Source organism: Pavona decussata, unplaced genomic scaffold (assembly GCF_977016875.1).
Source record: "Pavona decussata unplaced genomic scaffold, jaPavDecu1.1 SCAFFOLD_143, whole genome shotgun sequence".
Lineage (NCBI taxonomy): Eukaryota > Metazoa > Cnidaria > Anthozoa > Scleractinia > Agariciidae > Pavona > Pavona decussata.
Genome location: NW_028145556.1, coordinates 2,749,549 through 2,769,204, shown reverse-complemented (window position 1 = coordinate 2,769,204; position 19,656 = coordinate 2,749,549). Strand labels below are relative to the sequence as shown.

The window sequence follows — 19,656 nt, the reverse complement described above, 5'->3', positions numbered from 1 at the left end:
CCTCGTAGTATTGTCCATTATAGGACGTACCCCTCCCTCCTTCCCGGTCGAGATTGTAGAAGTCTACATGTGGAAAAAAAAAAGTCTTTTTCACATTCCCCTGTCCTGTTTTCCACCAAATTCTTCTCATACCGGGTTCAGTTTAATGTCTCAGTAAATGCTTGAATGATACTTCTACAATTGTAGTTATTCAGTAATGTGTAAATATGATTGCTCGCACTCACGTCACATATTTATCACAGGAAATTGTTAACAATAAGTGCTTAATCCATCAGTAAGTAAGATTAATCAAGCTGAACTATGACTTCAGCTGAGATCCCTACATGAAAACAGCTGTATTGTGTCTTTGTGCCCAGGCTCCTCTGGCTAACATGGACGAGGAAACCTGGTTCTCACCAGTTCCGGTTACGAGTACAGAAAGCTTCCTTGTAACCGAATTAAGAAACGGACCTATTTGTAATAACATTTACCGGTATCTCGATCATCGAGTTAACAAATCCGCGGCAGTTTTCTATACTCTATTAAGACCTTATAATTAGAGAAGTGTTTTGCAGAAACATTTTAAATTAAAAACTAGCGAAATTAGTAAGGAACAACTTTTCGCTGTCCTCATCCCACTTGAGAATGCTGTCATGTTTTGAACATTTTATGGTCTGTAAGAGTCATGAAGAGTACGGACCATAGAAAACTGCCGTCGATTTGTTAATTGTTTATTTGTTTTGTCTGGCTTCGATTCTTAATAGGACAAGAGTTATTACGTTGGTTTTGGTTTTTAAGACAGTCAGTTGAAATATAACATCGTGTATTAAATTAAATAAACTTTCGCATATCCACAGTCAAGACATTTTCCTTTTCATTAAATTTAATTTAAATTTTCGGGATTAGCAACAGATTCAAAATTTACGCAAATTTATTGGCATTCTGATAGCCTCGACTTTAACGCAAAGTTACAGTTTGCAGAAAGTAAAACTCAACCGAACGTTCGTTCTAATTTTAACGTTCACTGATCAGCAACTACATAATCAGACAGAAGGATCAGATGAAGAAGGGTTTAGTACTCTTTAGCACTGCTTCAGTCGTTGGATCGAGCGAAAAAAAAAAAAACGGATAAAAATTCCGGGAGAAGGAAATGGTGACAAAGTATCTCCCCAGTCCCCCCCCCCCCCCCAACCAAATCCTAAACACAGCTCGGTCCCTTGATTTCTTTCTACTGCAGTTTGATAACTTTCACGCATTTCCAAAATTAAATAGACATGCAGTTCTTTCTAACTTTTTATTTAAGCGTTCAGCACTAACAGCATTATAAATAAACCGACACTTCAAAGTTAGGCCAGTTTACAGCAAGCGAGTCTCCTATTTTCACAATTTACACTTTTTTAACAACAGAAACGATGACAACAAACTCTTTCAGTAGATTCCAGCTCCTGGCCATCCCTCAGCCGATTCACTTTGTGAACAAATATACCAACATAACTTTTCAATTACTCCTGAATTGGTCCTGATCGCAGGTTAACACATTGCAGTAATGGATGATTAATGAATTCTCGACTGAATCTTAATCAGGGCTTTCACTGGAGATCGGTTGAACGTTTTTGTCGACATATTTTCTCAGAAACTGAATAAGCGGCCTATTTTTTTTTTAGCACAGCGCCATCTACAAACAGCAAAGCGTTCAGTGATCAGCTGATTTGTTTCCCATCACCAGCTGATCATGTTATGAACCTAAGATTTCTCAAAAGTGATGGGATAGGTGACTTGACGTTTGCGATCCCAAGCGTACAGCACTTTCTCTCTGGGGTTGTAGGCCACCATGGAGTTGTAGGTGTACTGATTGGTGAAGTGTATGTTGGGATTCCACTGCCTTCCAGTTTTGGTGTCGTAAGCAAAGTTGATGGTAGTGGACCTGCTGTGGTAATCGTCGATAGCATAGATCACTCCACAGGTGACAAAAGCGTTTCCCATGTAGTTCATCCTTTCTATGAATTAGAACAAATACAAAACCTTATGTGATAGTAAGCGATAGGTTCATTTTGTGTAATGTTGGATTAAACAAAAGAAGAAAACTTTACAATCATTATTGCCTTGTTATCTTTACTGTTGTCATCACCATAATCATAATTACAATACTAAGCACAAAGACAATCTTCACCTCACTCAGATCAAGAATAGCGGAGGCAGGCAGCAGTTCCTTTGCAAAAGTGTCGAGAATTCGAAAATATTTAGTCGCGAAACAAGAAACATCTCATCATTATCTATATTTGAATCAGAATGTTAAAACTGAACTTTCCAATTCCGTTTTGGGATACAATTGTAATAAAAGACTAAGACTTTTTAATTTTTTTAAGTTTTATTATTTCATTATATAATATTTTTATATATGCTATTACTTTGGCAACTGTTTTGTAATATAATACTTAACTGTATAAGGTAAACGACGGCAACTGTTTTGAATCTTTATAATTGTTTTTTTTTTTGTGGATGCCTTGGATCATTTCGAATCATTCCACTTCAGATTGTCCTGGATAACCAAACCAAGAACCTTGTACGAGCGAACTATTTCGAGTATTTCGAGTCTGGGTATTTCCATATTTTCAATGAAATTGTTAAATAGCTTATTTTCAACAATAAGAATAGAAGTGTATACTAGGTTCTTGTTGAACATTTCAATTTCTTCTAATATTTCGTTCTCTTTGGTCACTGAATTACCATCTGGACGTTGCAATACCTTGACTGTTTTATGGTTGTAATTTCCTTTTTCAAGATTGACAGAATATTTGCTTGGCTTTTCGATCCATCTTGCTTTGGAGCGAACAATGGAGCCCTTACCCTTGCTTTTAGCGCCTGTCTCTCACTGATTTTCTCATTAATAAACTGTATAATTCAATTAATTCAGATCCAGACGATATTTTCCGTGATTAAAGCTGTTCTTACCAGTATTCAAGCCCCAAGTGTCAGTTATGGTATTTCTGTTCACATCAATCTTAGAAGCTCTCAGTCGGTAGCTGTTGCTAGTGCTACCCCATAATAACCACAATCCCTGCTCGTCAACTGCCAGGTCCATTCCACTGCCACCACCCCATTGGTAATAGTTGCTCCTTGGACTGTAACTACTCTGGCTTATTTGGGCGTCCACTCCTTCTGTGCGCAGATTGTACTTGACGATATAGTACGTATTGGCTCTGCAATAACGAGACAAGAAGTTCCTTTCTTTTGTTTTGGCATTATTTAGCATTCTTAAATTCTCAGATTTATTCAAAGGGTATCCCAAGGGAAACAAATAATATATTCACAGCTCGGTAAGCGGACACTCAGCGGGACTTAAGCGACAGAAAACGTGAAACAGTTCAGTAATATTGTTACGTGGAATCCATAAAGAGGCCGGATGGTTGGGATCGCAAATTCAAGGCTGACAACCAGGTACATTTTTACACTATTGTTTTTGTATTATTGGAAGTATTTTAACAACGTAGAAAAGTGAAAAAGCTGCAGATCGTTCCAAACTGTAGGGAGTGGTTTATATATGATTTCAGGTTTCAGATCTCAGATTGTTATATTTTTTTATGATCTTCCACAAAATAGTCCTTGATAGTCAGCTCATTAATCGCCTGTGTTTTCATTTCCCTTCATACCAGAGCTACCAGACATAATTATGCCACTCGTAGCGCCTCCAACGAAGTGCCACAGATTGCTCCATTCCGAATCAATATCCAAAAATTTTGTCCTTCTATTATTGGACAGTATTTCTCGAATGAATAAATAAATAAATATTTGAGCAAAGCCTCACAATAAATTTTTTAAGAAAGCTCTTTTGAAATTGTACCTCTCTCAATATTAAGATTGACTTGGTATAATTATTTTGCTCATATATCACCCTTAGTAATAGTTTTGTCCTGTGTCTATGTGTGTTTATGTTTTATAATGTATAATTTTCTTTCTTTCTCTCCCTACAAAAACCGATAATTTACCATCCTTGTATGTTAAAGGCTACGTATTCGTTAACTATTCTTTGCCCTTTCTTCGTTATATTTATACTATTTTTTTCTAATTTATTAATACGGAGATCTGGAGATGGATAAACGTTTAAGATAAACTGATATCTTAATGGTTGTTGGCTGAATTAATGTGTAGTCGGGTTCAAGAGGGTAAGAAAGAATTAAGCAAAAAAGTCGGCAGAATAAATCTGCTTCCCAAGAACGTTAACAAAAACAGGACACCCTAAAAAGAACTATGACGTTTGATTTACTAGGTTCTTCCATTTTCATGTTGCCTGGTTACCTGTTGTAGTAGAGATGTTTTCCATACACCACAGCCCCTGTTCCGTCCCAGTTATAAGGCAGTGTGTACGTCTTACGGGCCAAGCCTGCTTTGAACATGACCATGTTTGCGAACTCTTCGAGTTCGTTTGTTGACTCATAATTCTCCATAACGAATATGGTCTCAGCTCCCATGATTCCTAGAGAGTCTTTCATCCAAGCTCCCCAGGTATTGTGAGTCACAGGCTTACCAACTGACTTGATATTGGTGCAGCTATCTGCATGAAATCAAGAAAAAAAGTTCAAGGTTGTACTATGACCAAACGTAACTCCGATAAATTTTAAACTAGCGAAGAAGCTATGATGCTGATCCTTAAATCTATACGATAGAAAAATCGCATTCGTTTGATAATGTTGAGGAAAAGATGGACATATGAAAACGTCTCCGTAGCTATTTATTGAGTCCGCATCGTAATCACTTTTTGCGCTCACTGGTTTATAAGAAGCTAATTTAACCCGGATTCCAAGCCTAACAAACACGCCAAGCTCATCAAGAGTCTTGTCATTGTTTGAGTGAGTTTCATGGGTTCAACTCCCTTCTCAGAATAAGATATTTGTTTGGTAAAAAATAAGATACTCGCTGATGAATTTATTCCCATGTCAGTTGTTTGCCTGTAGTGTAGTGGTTATCATGTCTGCCTTGAATTCAGGAAATAGGCGTTCGAGTCCTCGCCGACCGGAACCATATTTTCGCATAGTACGTTATATGTTGCTTTTACACGTCAACTTACTTTGTTCGAATTCCTTTGATATAACAGGTCATCACAGTGATCCTACATGAAAATATGTCTGAGTCACTTAGTATGAATATTCCCTGCTGTCTTTATTCCAATAATTGATATCCAACAACAAAAAATGTGAAAAACTGAGAAATATTCGAACGAGTGAAAGAAGGAGAAGTGAAAATGTGAAAATGAAAAGAAGCAAACTAGAGTAAAGAGATGAACAGAAAACAAAAATGAACATTAACAACGTGCGAAATGGAAAGTTAATATTAATGAGAAAGGGCTGTAAAAAATATACTGGACTCAACAACCTCTCTGAAGATTGTGAAGATTTTCCTTTGCTTGGTCCAAGTCATGCTGTTCTTCAACAATTATCTTTAAAAAAAAAATGTAAAAACGGTGACAAATTAAGGAACGTAACACTAAAGTGAACGGTCATTTTGTTAATAATGTTTGTGCTTATTATGTCGTCCTGTGGATGATGTAATTGTCCAGATTGTCCGTGTATACGTATAGCGTACAAATTAGGTCAATAGCAGCTTCAAAAGACCCGCCTTGATAATGTGTCTAAAAAAATCATGAGCAGATGAGACTTGTGTGCTTTTTAGCCAAATAGCCAACTCAAGGACAAGATCTTTTACCGACAGCTTCGATGAATGACGAAGGCCAAATCTATGGTACAAGGCTCGCTTGGTTCGAGGATTGACCGAAGAATTGCCGAGTGCACCAACCTAAAAAACATTCGAGTTGAAAAACACTCATGAGATCTCATTATTTCACTTTACAACTTTTAGGAATATGATTATGCAGGACACATTCTACAACGATGAAAACAAAAATGAAGATTGCAATTATACTTGCCGTACGAGGAATGATAAAAGAATACAAGGAAATCGGGGGAAAGAGATTGAGTTTTTTAAAATGAAGTACGTGGGTACAAAGGGTAATCATCTATAAGGGAATTGAGAACGTGTTGTAAGTAGATGAGGATACTTTAGAATACAGGGAAATAGATTGGAACGCTGAGGGGAAAATAGACTTGAGGGGAGGTATGGTAGTACAGGGGAGTATATGGAAGCAGGATAAAATAAAGTACTAAAAATGATGCATAAAAAACAAGAGTTATATACACTTCAAAATAGGGGACATCTATCGAAATTCATAGGAAATTAATTACCTGAGAGTGTAGGGGGTACAGTGTAGTGCGAGGAGATTATATCGGGATTATTACGGAAGCAGTTGTTTATGGGATTAGAGTTCATTAGGTGTGCGGGGTGGGGTACAGATACAATAACTTTATTATTTTATACACGGTAATTCCATCAGCTTACAAATTAATCATTAACTGTCTATGAGTATCTACTAACAGGGGGATATATAAATATAAGAACGGGGTATACCTGGTGTAATGGTCCCAGAGAGGAGAATACAGGAGTATACCTGGGAGTGCAGGATGATACATTAAAGTGAAGGGTCGGCCGTAAGTGTGCGGGTGCCATAAACAGTAATATACGATCATTCAAATGATAAAAGTTAGCGGAGTAGATGAACTGTAGGACATAAGAATGTTGTAAACTTACCAACAACACAGCAATGAGAAATAAAGACAACGGACGATATCGGAACATCTTGAGAGCAGAATAACTCTGTAAGCCTGGAAAAAATCAAAACAGTGATTATCGAACAACAATGCCGAAAAGAAGATGGAAAGAAATTTAGAGAAAAAAAAACAGGACGGTTGCTTTGCCTTACCTTAAGGTTTCTTCCAAAGCGGCTCTCCTTTCACCAGACACAGGTCGCAAATACAAGTTCCTCGAACGCGTTTCGATGAATAAATGATCTCTGTCGTTGACAAAGTAGAGGGGCGTTGGTATTCTCGGTTTTTCAGTTTTGGTCTTTTTTTTTTATCTCGGTTTTCGTGTCTGGTCAGGTTCTTGGCACGCGTACGTGCTTGAGGCGCAGAATCAGTGCTGAAAAGAATCCGCAAACCGAATAAGAAAAACCGAAAACCACATCGGATACCAAGTCCAACAAACCGCTTGTACCAGTTTTGGCCGCAAACCGAAAACCAGATGCTGAAAAAGGAAAAACGAGTTCATTCAGGTTCTTTGGAGTTTGATTTTTAAGACGAATGGTTTGTGCCAAAAATACTTGGAAAGCAAGTGCTACAGCTATAAAGGAAATTCTTAAAGGTAAACTTTCGTTTCTAACAAGAAACAGCAAAACAATATTTGTGTCAAAAGCTAAAACTTGATCGGATATTTTGGGTGGAAAAACTGAAATCATTCATAGCGACTAAGCCCTTTAACCTCGCTACGGCTTCTTCCAACGAACGATAACCGAACAATGATAACAGTACCCTTTTGATAGGAGGAAAGAGCAAGCCAAATTCAGTTGAAGAAATAACTCTGTTACGTTCCTTCCTTGGACCCACCGTTTGCCATTCTTATCGATCTATTTTCGTGTGTTTTCCAAGCGGTAGAAAGCTTCACAGCGCTGGTGAATCAATTAATTGATGCCTACTGAACATTTGGTTTAATCGTTGTTAGTTTGTTCATGAATTAAACTTGTATTTTCTCTTAATTACATGTATATGACTTTTAACTTTTGTCTGTTTTGTACGCTAAGAAACGGGATAATTGTTTGTTTGTTTGCTTACGGGTGAGTAAAGCGAACGCGTTAGCGTAAGACAACTAGGTGTCCGGGAGCATGCTTTCCCGGAAAAATTTAAACCTTTAGTCTTCTGAAATGGCTAGAAATGCATCAAACACTGGCAAAACTGATGTAAATTATTAATTGTATCAACTGTTTCCTTTTCTTTTGAAGTAAGTAGTCAATGCTAAAGTCTGGCCCTTACGTTTGACCAACACAACAGGCTGATGAGGCAGAAATTTTTTACTTCCTTTCTTGTAAAAGCCAGCAGCTTGTGAGGACCCAGTTTCGTTGTTCATGTTTCCGTAAATCGTATGTGCTTCTTTGTTCGTCATAGCAGCGGAATTGAATGATCCACGATGACCGTAGCTGTACAAAATTCTCCGTTTTAAACATTTACGCGTAACGGCAAAAAGTAGCCTTAATAAATGAATGCCTTTGTGCAAAAACTTCCTCGAACTTATTCAGTGATGAAACTTTATCAGTTCGTGAAACACCGATCCAAGAACGAATGCAAATAGAAACAACAGCTAAAATTCCATTTTTCACGGTTAAAATCTAGTCGTTCATACAGCAGCAAAACTAACGAAAAACTGTTTGAAATTGTCTGGATTGTCGGAGAAAACCTAAATGTACTTAATAATATGTCACGTAAGTTGTTTCTGAATGTGGTGGATATGGTTAAATAAAATAATTTTTTTTTTAACCATCCAAAAAGTGGTGGTGGTGGTCGGGGGGGGGGGGGGGGGGCTAAGTCTTTACCTCCCTGTAAATCTCGGACTGAAACCCTTCATTGCGTCCTTGTCCGTAGTTGATTGAATAAAAATCCGTTGCTAGAAACGAACAGATGGACAAAGGAAATCAAAGGCAAGCAATATTCAAGACTGCACCCTAAAAACTCCACAGCGTTCATTCATTTTTTTTCGCGCGAGAAGATAAACAGTATAGAGTTCCATCAGTCGCGTCATCACTACAAATAAGTCACGTGGCATACAGCACAACACACAATTATCAAGCATTTCCTCGCATGATGTTTTCTTCTCAAGCTTGTTCCCCTGAATCATTACGTGATCATTTAGTACCTCTAAGGAAAAATAGGTCACCCCAATTTACTGTGAACTAAGAAGAGTTTTATTCACAACATAAACATACATAATGTTACTGAAATTATACTATGACTAGTTCACATGGTGAGAGGTTTTATGCTAAACACTGTCGGCTTCAGTGTGTGGCTTCCTTTACCGAGCTATCCCTCCTCTGCCCTTGTTTTTAAGGCAAATTCTATGGCCTTCATAAATGGATGTGCGAGAATCGAAACAGGACTTTCGATTTGGAATGCACAAACTTGTCGTTGGTTTTACCCTTTTGAGAGCAGCTGCCTGAATGGCATCTCGCTCAGTGTTCTAGCTGACTCTTCAGTTAACCGTAAACTCAAGGCCTTAAGCTTGAGCCCTAGTATTTGTTTAGTTCTCTCGTTTCGCGTATTTTGCTTCTTCTTTTCTCTGTCGTCGTCAATTTTAATTCACGAAATGAATGGTAATATTCTCCAAACAGAAAATTTCTTCTCTTCTTCTTTATTGATTAAAAATATTTGGCTCCATTTCAGTTCAGTCACGCTGCTATTAATAAAATTTTTAAAAGAATTATATATTCCATATTTGGAAAATTACGGCGGGAACTGAACGCGCATCACTCGTTTGACCGCTGAAGAACTGAATACAATCTTGAGCCAGAGTCCTTCAATCTCGAACCTAGAGTCCTCAGGCTCTTTGACCAGCGATTACTCGCTAGGAGAAACTCCATAGAAGTGGAATTTTATTACCGCAGAATTTCTGCGGTAAAACAGTGCAAGCCGTCATGGAGCAGCCAATCCAAACTAGTTTTAAAAATCTGCGAGGCATACAACGGGAATAAATGAGGCCACACTAAGCATTCCGCGAAAATGTCATTAGGGGCATCTTGCTGTAATTTATTTAATATTTGATACTTGTGTATAAGTATTAGGAGTGGAGAAACCAGATAAATGAAATAAATGAAAATGAAAAATGGCAACCGCCGAAGAAGTTTAATGTGAGTTTAAAACGTTTTTTTATATGATAAAAGAACTCTGGTAAAAAACTACGAGTGATATATTTTATTTTTCTTTCAAAAGGAAAGAAAAATGCGGGAATAACTTAAATCAGCCCATAAAGGGATGTTTTCTTTTTTTTTTTTTGGCAAACGCTTTGACAGATTTTTTCGCCTACCCACAAGTTGTCTAGGTTGAGAAGTGTCTGACTAGAATTTGAGGATAATCGTCTCGTTGCCTCGTAAGGCGGCTCTAGTGTTTGTGAAATGGGGAAAGATTACAAAAAATTGTATGTGATCATGTGGACCAACTATAAATATTTTTGTTGCTCAGTTGTAAGGCAATAATTTAAGACTAGTTCTGACATCATAGAGGTTACTATGGTAACATGTCAACCCTACAAAGAGGACCTCTAAATTTCAGCTTTTGCAAATTATCTCAAAAACTAAGCCGGTGACCTACCGTTTTTATTGCTTAGTTGGAAAGCACCCTAAATTATTTAACCCCTCTGAAAAAAGAAAAGTCATCCAGTAGATCTTCTGTTATATCAAAAAACCTTTTTTTCACCTACAGAACGTTTCTTTTCTTCTTTTCTCCCAAACGTTTCTATTTGAAGTGGCATTCTTAATGTTGCATGCATGCAAAAATTCAAGATAGGTCACCGGGCAAGTTTTCGAGATAAAAACAAATGTATCTCGCAGCTTTTATTTCCGATTCGCGCGATTTTACGCTGTATTTCCACTTCCAGCGTTCCGAAGGCAAAAATTCGATAGACATTTTGATTTATTTAACTGACGGGTACACCTTAACTATGGCATGGGTGGGTTACGCGCGCGCACATGGATAAAATCCTTTCCAGCCTCCTTAAAATGAAGGACTTCGCGTTTGTGTTGCTATGGTGACAGCTGTCGCTTGGAAACCAACGAAAACTAACATTTCTATCAATCGAAGCATGTCATCAAAAAGGGCGATCATCCGCTTTAGAGCATTTCTCCTTTTTTTTGTGAAATGCAAACTCACCATCACATAAGCGTTGAAATGTGAAACTTTCTTTTCCATGAAAGGTGATTTAGATCTCCTTAATTGCCACCCTCTTAGAATGAACCCAAATTTACAAGAAAATAAACCCAATGTTCTTTTTCACCTTTTATTTAAGCATTCAGCACTAACAGCAGTTTTTAGTGTGCCTACACTTTGAAAAAGTTAGGCCACTTCGCAGCAAAGCAAGTTCTCCTATTTCCTCGATTCAAACTTCTGTAGACTACATTTTGGCGATGCCATCAAACGCCAAGAATCACTTCTAGTAGAAACAAGCTCACGTTGTAAGAAATGATCCTGTTGATTCATTCAGTTTCCGTGGAAATAGACCAACATACGGTACATGTTCAGCTCCATTTTGCTGACAAAGTTGCAAAAATCCAGTGAATCGCAAATAGCTTTTGTGACTTTATTGCGCCTCCTTTGTGCCAACTTTTTAAAAGATCAAAAATTGCAGTCTCAGTTGTTCATTGCCTGAGATGCTTTGTGCTTAATGACGACTTCCCTTTCCTATCTCTAACAGATAAAAAAAACTAGACATTGTTTCTATAAGCATCTTTTATTTTATCAATATACTGGCCAGACCCTGTCCAATTCTTAATAGTTCATGCATTGAAAGGCATGTTTGAGATTCACTAGAGATGTGCAGCTTTTCTATATTTTCATACGATATCGAATCAAAAGATCAACATGACTGTTTTTAGGAACTGCATGTTTTCTAAGAAACGTTTGTTAACGTTGTTTTCCTTATCTCAGAAACTAAACCATGTAGTCTACAAAAGCTTTAAACTGTGGTTGACGTTAACCATTCTATTAAGCACAGCGCAATCTACAAACAGCAAAGCGTTCAGTGATCAGCTTTTTGTTTCCCATCACCAGCTGATCTAACGTTCCTCAAAAGTGATGGGATAGGTGACTTGACGCCTGCGATCCCAAGCGTAAAGCACCTTCTCTCTGGGGTTGTATGCCACCATGGAGGTTAGGGTGTACGGATTGGTGAACTGTATGTTGGGATTCCACTGCTTTCCAGTTTTGGTGTCGTAAGCAAAGTTGATGGTAGTGGACCTGGTGTTGTACTGGTCAATAGTGTAGATCACTCCACAGGCGACAAAAGCATTTCCCATAGAGTTCATCCTTTCTGTAAATTAAAACAAAATTGAAAATTTATCTGATAATGAGCAATGAATTCCTTTTGGTAATGTTGAACAGGAAAATCCACTCTCATTATCATCATATTTATTATAATTTTATAATATCTTTATTGTTATTATTATCATCTTCACTGTCATAACAAGACTAGACACAAAGAAATGGCTTTTCTCAGGAGACGACTAACTGGAGCAGGCAACAGTTTGTTATAGATGTGTCGAGGGTTGGAATAGACTTGGTCACGAAACAAGAAACATTTCATCTTCATTATTCATTTTTAACTAAACACTCAAAACTGAACTTTCCAATCCTGTTACGTAAGTCGAGACACGGCATTCATGAAATGGACAAGCAGTTCAATTTGTTTGAGATTTTACTATCATTGTTTAGGATAAGGTTTTTTGATATATTTGTATACATTTTGGTATTGATACAGTTTTATATCATATCGACGTGAGGAATTTTTTAAACTACGTTATAAATCTTAATATATATACTATAACATTTTAAAGTTCGTCAGTAAAAGACTGATTTGTTCAAGCATATAACAGCATGATCGAAACGAAACGTCGAAACGTCGGCTTTTATTGTTCGTTTTTGCTGTTATATGCTTGAACATTTTAAAGGAAGAAAAATTATTTTGGACATTTGCAATCTTTTTTTAACTGTTTGCTCCTGACCTGGAAGTTTCATGAATTTTGTTACCTTTAGCGCTGTCTCTTACTGACTTTCTCATTAATTACTCGCATCATTCAGATATGATTAAAGCTCAGTTCTTACCAGTACTCAAGCCCCAGGTGTTGGTTATGGTATTTCTGGTCACATCAATTTTAGATGCATACAGTCGGTAGCTGTTGCTAGTGCTACCCCATAATAACCACAATCCCTGCTCGTCAACTGCCAGGTCCATTCCACTGTAGCCACCCCATTGGTAAGAGTTTTTCCTTGGTCGGTAACTGCCCTGGCTTATTTGGGCCTCCACTCGCTGTGTGTGCAGATTGTACTTGACGATATAGTTCGAACTGGCTCTGCAATAACGAGACAAGAAGTTTTTCTCTTTTTTCTTATTGTTACATTCTCAGATTTATTCAAAGGGTATCACAAGGAAAAATAATTTAAGTTCACAATTCCCCGTATGCTAAAAATCTTCGGGACCCAAAAAGCAGGAAAACGTAAATCAATCAGTACTTGAAAACCGTAAACTGGAAGCTGGATGGCCGGGATCACAAAATAAAGCATGATCATGATCAGGTCCATTTTTTCAACGTTACTGTGTTTTGTATTATTGGAAGAATTTTATCAAAGGAAAGAGGAAACAAACGAAAAAAGCTGCTGATCGCATTAAAATGAAGAGGCTGGGGGAGAGTGGTTTATACATGATAAGTCACAAAATAGTCTTTTGATAATTAGCTCAGACACAGGTCATCTGTGTTGATATTGTAATGCTTGTTGGATGATGCAATCTGGTAGACCGATGTTTCGGGTTTCAAGAGCACAAGAAAGAATTACAACAAAAAACCGGAAGGGTAAATCTGTTTTTACTTGAACTTTACAAAAAAACGGGATTCTATAAAAAATAGCTTGGTTACCTGTTGTAGTAGAGGTGCGGTCCATATACCACTGCCCCTGTTCCGTCCCCGTAATAAGGCAGTTTGTACTTCTTACGGGCGACGCCTGCTTTAAACATGTCCATGTTTGCAAACTCCTCGAGCTCGTTTGAGTAATAATTCTTCATAACGAATATGGTCTCAGCTCCCATGATTCCTAGAGGGTCTTTCATCCAAGCTCCATAATGATAGTACCGAGTATTGTGAGTCACAGGTTTACCAACTGACTTGATGTTGGTGCAGCTATCTGCTCGAATCAAGAGAAAACATTGCTTGGTGATACTGTGACCAAACGTAAATCTGATACATATTAGAGATAGCAAGGAAGCTATGATTTTGAAATTAAAATCTTCGAAAAATCTCCTGTTTTTTACGCCAGTGCAAAATAATTGATAACCGACAACAACAAAAAATAGGAAAATGAAAATTGAGAAATAATCGGAAGAGTGTGTAAAGAAGGTGAAAGAGAAAATGTTAGAAGTAAAGAAGCAAACTAGAGTAAAGAGATAAACAGAAAACAAAAATAAACATTAAAACGTGGAAAATGAAAAAATATATTTATTAAAAGAGAAAGTGCTGTGAAAAGTATGTTGGTCTCAACAAACCTCTCTGAAGAATATAAAGGTTCTCCTTTGCTTTGTCCAAGTCATGCTGTTCGTCAACAATCATCTTAAGCAACTAAGGATTTAAAAAAGAAGGAACTTAAGGAACATAACACTTAAGGTAACGGTAATTTTGCTTACAATGTTTGTGCTTATTATGTCCTGTGGTTTTCCAGATTGTTATAGTTATAGCGTACAAAAAGAATAATCAACAAAGACAGTTACAACTTTAGAAGATCCAGCTTGGTGATTTTGCTAGGAAAAAATCATGAGTAAATGAGACTTACGTGCTTTTTTGCCAACGCGAGGGCAAGATCTTTTACCGAAAGCTTCGATGAATGATGGCCATATCGATGGTACAAGGCTCGCTTGGTCCGAGGATTGACCGAAGAATTGCTGAGTGCATCAACCTGAAAAACATTCCACAGAAAAACATTCATTAACCTTAAAACTCTTAGGAAATGCTTACGAGCAGAAACTGGCAATAAAGGGAGATTCCTGTACGTCAAGGAAGATATATGGGAGCACAGAGGCCAGGGTTTTTTTTTTTTGGAAGTACAAGTGGCGTATGTGAGAGAACATGGGGATATATGGGAGTACGGAAGGATATTGGGTACATGCTATTACAGAGGGTAAATGAGAGTGCAGGGAATATTTGGAAGTATAAGGGGGCATAAGGGGAAAGAAGAATACATGGGAGTCCAAGGGGACCAAAAGAGTACAGGGGGTTATTAATGGAAGATAACAAGGGGGGATGAGAGTACAGGGGGATATATGGGAGTAGGAGGGATTGCGAAAGTACAGAGGGATACATTGGAGTGCCGATTGGGAGATAAGAAAACACTTGCATAGGTGGGAGTAAATGGAGACCTGAGAGCGCAAAGGTATAGTCATGGGCGTGTAGGGCAAACATGAGAGTACATGGGTATAATATTAGAGTACAGAGGGACTTGAGAGGGCGGGTGATTTGTAGAAGCACAACGGACCGGAGACATGAGAGTGTAGGGGGCATGAAAATAAAGGGGATGCATGGGGTACAGGGGGGGGGGTTCTAAGACTAAGAAAGTACATGGGAAAAACACGGGGGACACAACACAGCTACAGAGGGATACATGACAGTATTCGGACGATACCCAGATGGTCCGCATTCTGGAGTCTTGACAAGATCTGGTACTCACAGTCAATACGTTTGCACTTGAAGCTCCACCTCTTTAGAATAATATTTCTATCCATTCTACTGTGCAGTTGCCAAGCATGGATAATCTCCAAGGACACTGGTGCAAAACTAAATGTTTTCTTCACCTCAAGATTTAGGATCGTCTTAAACATCAAACGCCTGGACTATTCTCAAATGACAGACTTTACTGCAGGTCAAGCCGTTGGCCACATTTTGCGCATGGAAAAGGATGAACCCGCCAACATTTACGCGTGGCATGAGCTCTCCTACAGGAGAAGAACCTCAGAGAGACCGTGGAGGTCCTTCCGCTACCAAGTCCGGGAATGGATTGTCCCCAACATTTCTTCTCAGAGGATGACATCTTGTGAATTGCCCAAGACTGACCCGGTTGGACACGCCTTACAGTTGACTGTTCCTCAGCCGACCACGATAATAATGATAAAGGGCATGAAAGTACTGGGAGAACGAGTACAGGGGGATGTGAGAGTGAAGGGGGCCATAAGAGTAGTGGGGTATACATGAAAATTCCAGAGGAACATGAGAATACAGGGGAATACATGGGTGCACAGAGGGATGTATGAGAGAAAAGGGAAACATGAAAGTATAGGGGTACATGGCAGTACAGGGGGATACATGGGAGTACAGGAGGTTACATGGGAGTACAGGGATAAATGAGAGTACAGGGGGGACAAAGCAGTACTTGGGGATACATGGGAGTACAGGGGAGACATCGGAGTACAGGGGAATACATAGGAGTACAGGGGGATGCATGGGACTGCAGACGTATATATGTGACTAAAAAGGGGACATTGAAGCACAGGGGTCTATATGGGAGTAACACGGGGGAGATGAGAGTATAGGGTTAAACATGGGAGTACAGGCGGAAAATGAGAATAAAGGGAGACCTTGGTCATGGAGTACAGGGAGATACATAGGAGTACAAGGGGGACATTAGAGTACAGGGGAATACATAGGAGTACAGGGGGCATGACAGAATAGGGGATTCATAGAATTATACAGGGGGTATGACAGTACGGAAAGATACATATAAGTACAAGGGGCATAACAGTACGGTGGATACGTATGATTACAGGAAGGCATAACAGTACAGGGGATACATGAGAGTACACGGGGAACATGTGAGTACGAGGGGATACATATAGGAGTACAGGGGGAACATGAAAGTGCCATATGATACGAAAAAGTATAGAGGAACGTGAAAGTACAGGAAATACATAGGAGTACAAGGGGGACATTAGAGTAAAGGGGGATACATAAAACTAAAGGGAGACATAGCAATACCTTGGAATACATAGAAAGGAACATAAGGGACACGGTAGTACGGAGAATACATAACAATACAGGCGGGACATGGCAGTATAAAGGGGTACATAGGAATACAGGGAGATATACAGGAGTAGAGGGGAATACATAGGAGTACAGGGAGGACATGGGCGTACAGGGGGAAACATAGGAGTATAGAGAGAAATGACGGTTTTGAGGGATACATAGGAGTATAGGGAGGACTTGGATGTAAAAAAGTACATAGGAATACAGGAGTGACATAATGGTACAGGGGTATACGCAGGAGTACAGGGGGATACATAGGGGTACAGGAGAGAAGTGAGAGTACAGGGCAATACATAGGAGTACAGGGGGACCTGTGAGTACAGGAGATACCCAGGAGTAAGGGGGTGACATGAGAGTAGAAGAGAATACATAGAAGTACAGGGGTGACATGAGAGTAGAGGGGAACACATAGAAGGACAGGGGTGACATGAGAGTAGAGGAGATTACATAGAAGTACAGGGGTGACATGAGAGTAGAGGGGAACACATAGAAGGACAGGGGTGACATCAGAGTAGAGGGGAACACATACAAGGACAGGAGTGACATATATGAGAGTGGAGGGGAATACATAGAAGTACAGGGGGGACATGAGAGTAGAGGGGAATACATAGAAGTACAGGGGTGACATGAGAGTAGAGAAGAATGCATAGAAGTACAGGGGTGATATGAGAGTAGAGGGGAACACATAGAAGGACAGGAGTGACATGAAAGTGGAGGGGAATACATAGAAGTACAGGGGGGACATGAGAGTAGAGGGCAATACATAGAGGTACAGGGGTGACATGAGAGTAGAGGGGAACACATAGAAGGACAGGAGTGACATGAGAGTGGAGAGGAATACATAGAGGTACAGGGGTGACATGAGAGTAGAGGGGAACACATAGAAGGACAGGAGTGACATGAGAGTGGAGAGGAATACATAGAAGTACAGGGGGGACATAAGAGTAGAGGGGAATACATAGAAGTACAGGGGTGACATGAAAGTACAGGGGAATACATATGCATAGCAGTACAGGAGTGACATGAGAGTACAGGGGAATACATAGAAGTACAGGGGTGACGTAAAAGTACAGAGGAATACATAGAAGTACAGGGGTGACATGGGAGTACAGGGGAATACATAGCAGTGCAGGGGTGACATGAGAGTACAGGGGAATACAATTAGAAGTACAGGGGGGACATGAGAGTAGAGGGGAATACATAGAAGTACAGGGGTGACACGAGAGTAGAGGGGAATACATAGACGTACCTGGGTGACATGAGAGTAGAGGGGAATACATAGAAGTACAGGGGTGACATGAGAGTACAGGGGAATACATAGAGGTACAGGAGTGACATGAGAGTAGACGGGAATACATAGAAGTACAGGGGCAACATGAGAGTACAGGGGAATACATAGAAGTATACAGGAGTGACATGAGAGTAGATGGGAATACATAGAAGTACAGGGGGGTACATGAGAGTACAGAGGGATACATAGGAGTACAAGGGGGACATCAGAGTACAGAGAGATACATAGGAGTACAAGGGGGACATGAGAGTACGTCAGAGGGATACATAGAAGTATCGGGGGACCTGTGAGTGCAGGTGTGGGTGAAGGTAAATACATAGGATTACAGGGGGATATAAGAGTACAAGGAAATTCATTGGAGTACATGGGTGATATGAGAGTACAGGGTGATACATACGAGTACAAGGAGGACATAAGAGTACAGGGGAATTCATTGGAGTACAAGGAGGACTGGGACAACAGGGGTATACATTAAAGTACAGTGGGACTTGTGAGTACAGGGGAGTATATAGGAGTACTGGGTAGACATGAGAGTATAGGAAGATACATAGAAGTACAAGGGGGACAAGTGAGTACAGTGGAATACATAGGAGTACAGGGAGACATGAGAGTACAAGGGAATGCATAGAACTACAGGGAGGACATGTGAGTACAGGGGGATACATAGGAGTACAGGAGGACATGAGAGTACAAGGGGATACATAGGACTACAGGGTAGACATGTGAGTGCAGGGGATACATAGGAGTACAGGGGGGTTATAAGAGTACAGAGAAATACATAGAAGTAGAGGGGGTACAATGTGAGTACAAGGAAATACATAGGAGTAGAGCGGGGAGAGTGGAATACAGAGGGAAACATAGGATAACAGGGGTCACATGGGAGTACAGCAAAATACACAGGAGTACAGGGGGACATGTGAGTGCAGGGGATACATAGGAGTACAGGGGGGACATGTGGGAGTGCAGGGGATACATAGGAGTACAGGGGAGGCATGTGAGTACAGGGGATACATAGGACTACAGGGTGGACATGTGAGGGCAGGGGATACATAGGAGCACAGGGGGACATGTGAGTGCAGGGGATATATAGGAGTACAGGGGGGACATGTGAGTGCAGGGGATACATAGGAGTACAGGGGGGACATGTGAGTGCAGGGGATATATAGGAGTACAGGGGGGACATGTGAGTGCAGGGGATACATAGGAGCACAGGGGGACATGTGAGTGCAGGGGATATATAGGAGTACAGGGGGGACATGTGAGTGCAGGGGATACATAGGAGTACAGGGGGGACATGTGAGTGCAGGGGATACATAGGAGTACAGGGTGGACATGTGAGTGCAGGGGATATATAGGAGTACAGGGGGGACATGTGAGTGCAGGGGATACATAGGAGCACAGGGGGACATGTGAGTGCAGGGGATACATAGGAGTACAGGGGGGACATGTTAGTACAGGGGATACATAGGAGTACAGGGGGAACATGTGAGTACAGGGGATACATAGGACTACAGGGGGGACATGTGAGTACAGGAGATACATAGGACTACAAGGGGGACATGTGAGTGCAGGGAATACATAGATCTACAGGGGGGACATGTATTTACAGGGAATACATAGGAGTACAGGGGGGGCATGTGAGTGCAGGGGATACATAGGAGTACAGGGGAGACATGGGAGTACA

General features: G+C 40.0%; 2 protein-coding genes and 2 long non-coding RNA genes across 6 annotated transcripts in view; 1 reads left to right on the top strand and 3 right to left on the bottom strand.

The window, feature by feature from the left end:
• Positions 1–1,636: 1,636 nt before the first annotated feature.
• LOC146466596 (olfactomedin-like protein 2A) lies at positions 1,637–4,484 on the bottom strand. The gene is made up of 3 exons (XM_085127076.1): positions 4,276–4,484; positions 2,932–3,179; positions 1,637–1,976 (listed from the first exon to the last, which is right to left on the bottom strand). The coding sequence occupies exons 1-3, from the start codon at positions 4,467–4,469 to the stop codon at positions 1,723–1,725; spliced, it is 696 nt and encodes a 231-aa protein (XP_084983202.1). The 5' UTR covers positions 4,470–4,484; the 3' UTR covers positions 1,637–1,722.
• On the top strand, positions 3,104–13,040 carry LOC146466594 (uncharacterized). The gene is made up of 2 exons (XR_014867952.1): positions 3,104–3,199; positions 12,995–13,040. It is a non-coding gene; the product is annotated as an uncharacterized LOC146466594 (long non-coding RNA).
• On the bottom strand, positions 5,238–6,889 carry LOC146466595 (uncharacterized). The gene is made up of 4 exons (XR_014867949.1): positions 6,791–6,889; positions 6,619–6,692; positions 5,680–5,769; positions 5,238–5,413 (listed from the first exon to the last, which is right to left on the bottom strand). It is a non-coding gene; the product is annotated as an uncharacterized LOC146466595 (long non-coding RNA).
• Positions 10,892–19,656, bottom strand: part of LOC146466592 (olfactomedin-like protein 2A) — a 57,090-nt gene continuing 48,325 nt past the window's right edge. For 2 of the 3 annotated variants that reach the window (XM_085127055.1, XM_085127054.1), the window contains 5 exons: positions 14,442–14,564; positions 14,158–14,230; positions 13,535–13,799; positions 12,726–12,973; positions 10,892–11,934 (listed from right to left, as the gene is read on the bottom strand). In XM_085127055.1, the coding sequence (XP_084983181.1) occupies positions 11,681–11,934; positions 12,726–12,973; positions 13,535–13,799; positions 14,158–14,230; positions 14,442–14,564 (963 nt within the window). In that variant the 3' untranslated portion in view covers positions 10,892–11,680. The remainder of the gene's footprint in view (positions 11,935–12,725; positions 12,974–13,534; positions 13,800–14,157; positions 14,231–14,441; positions 14,565–19,656) is intronic. The other variant, XR_014867944.1, reaches the window with a different exon arrangement.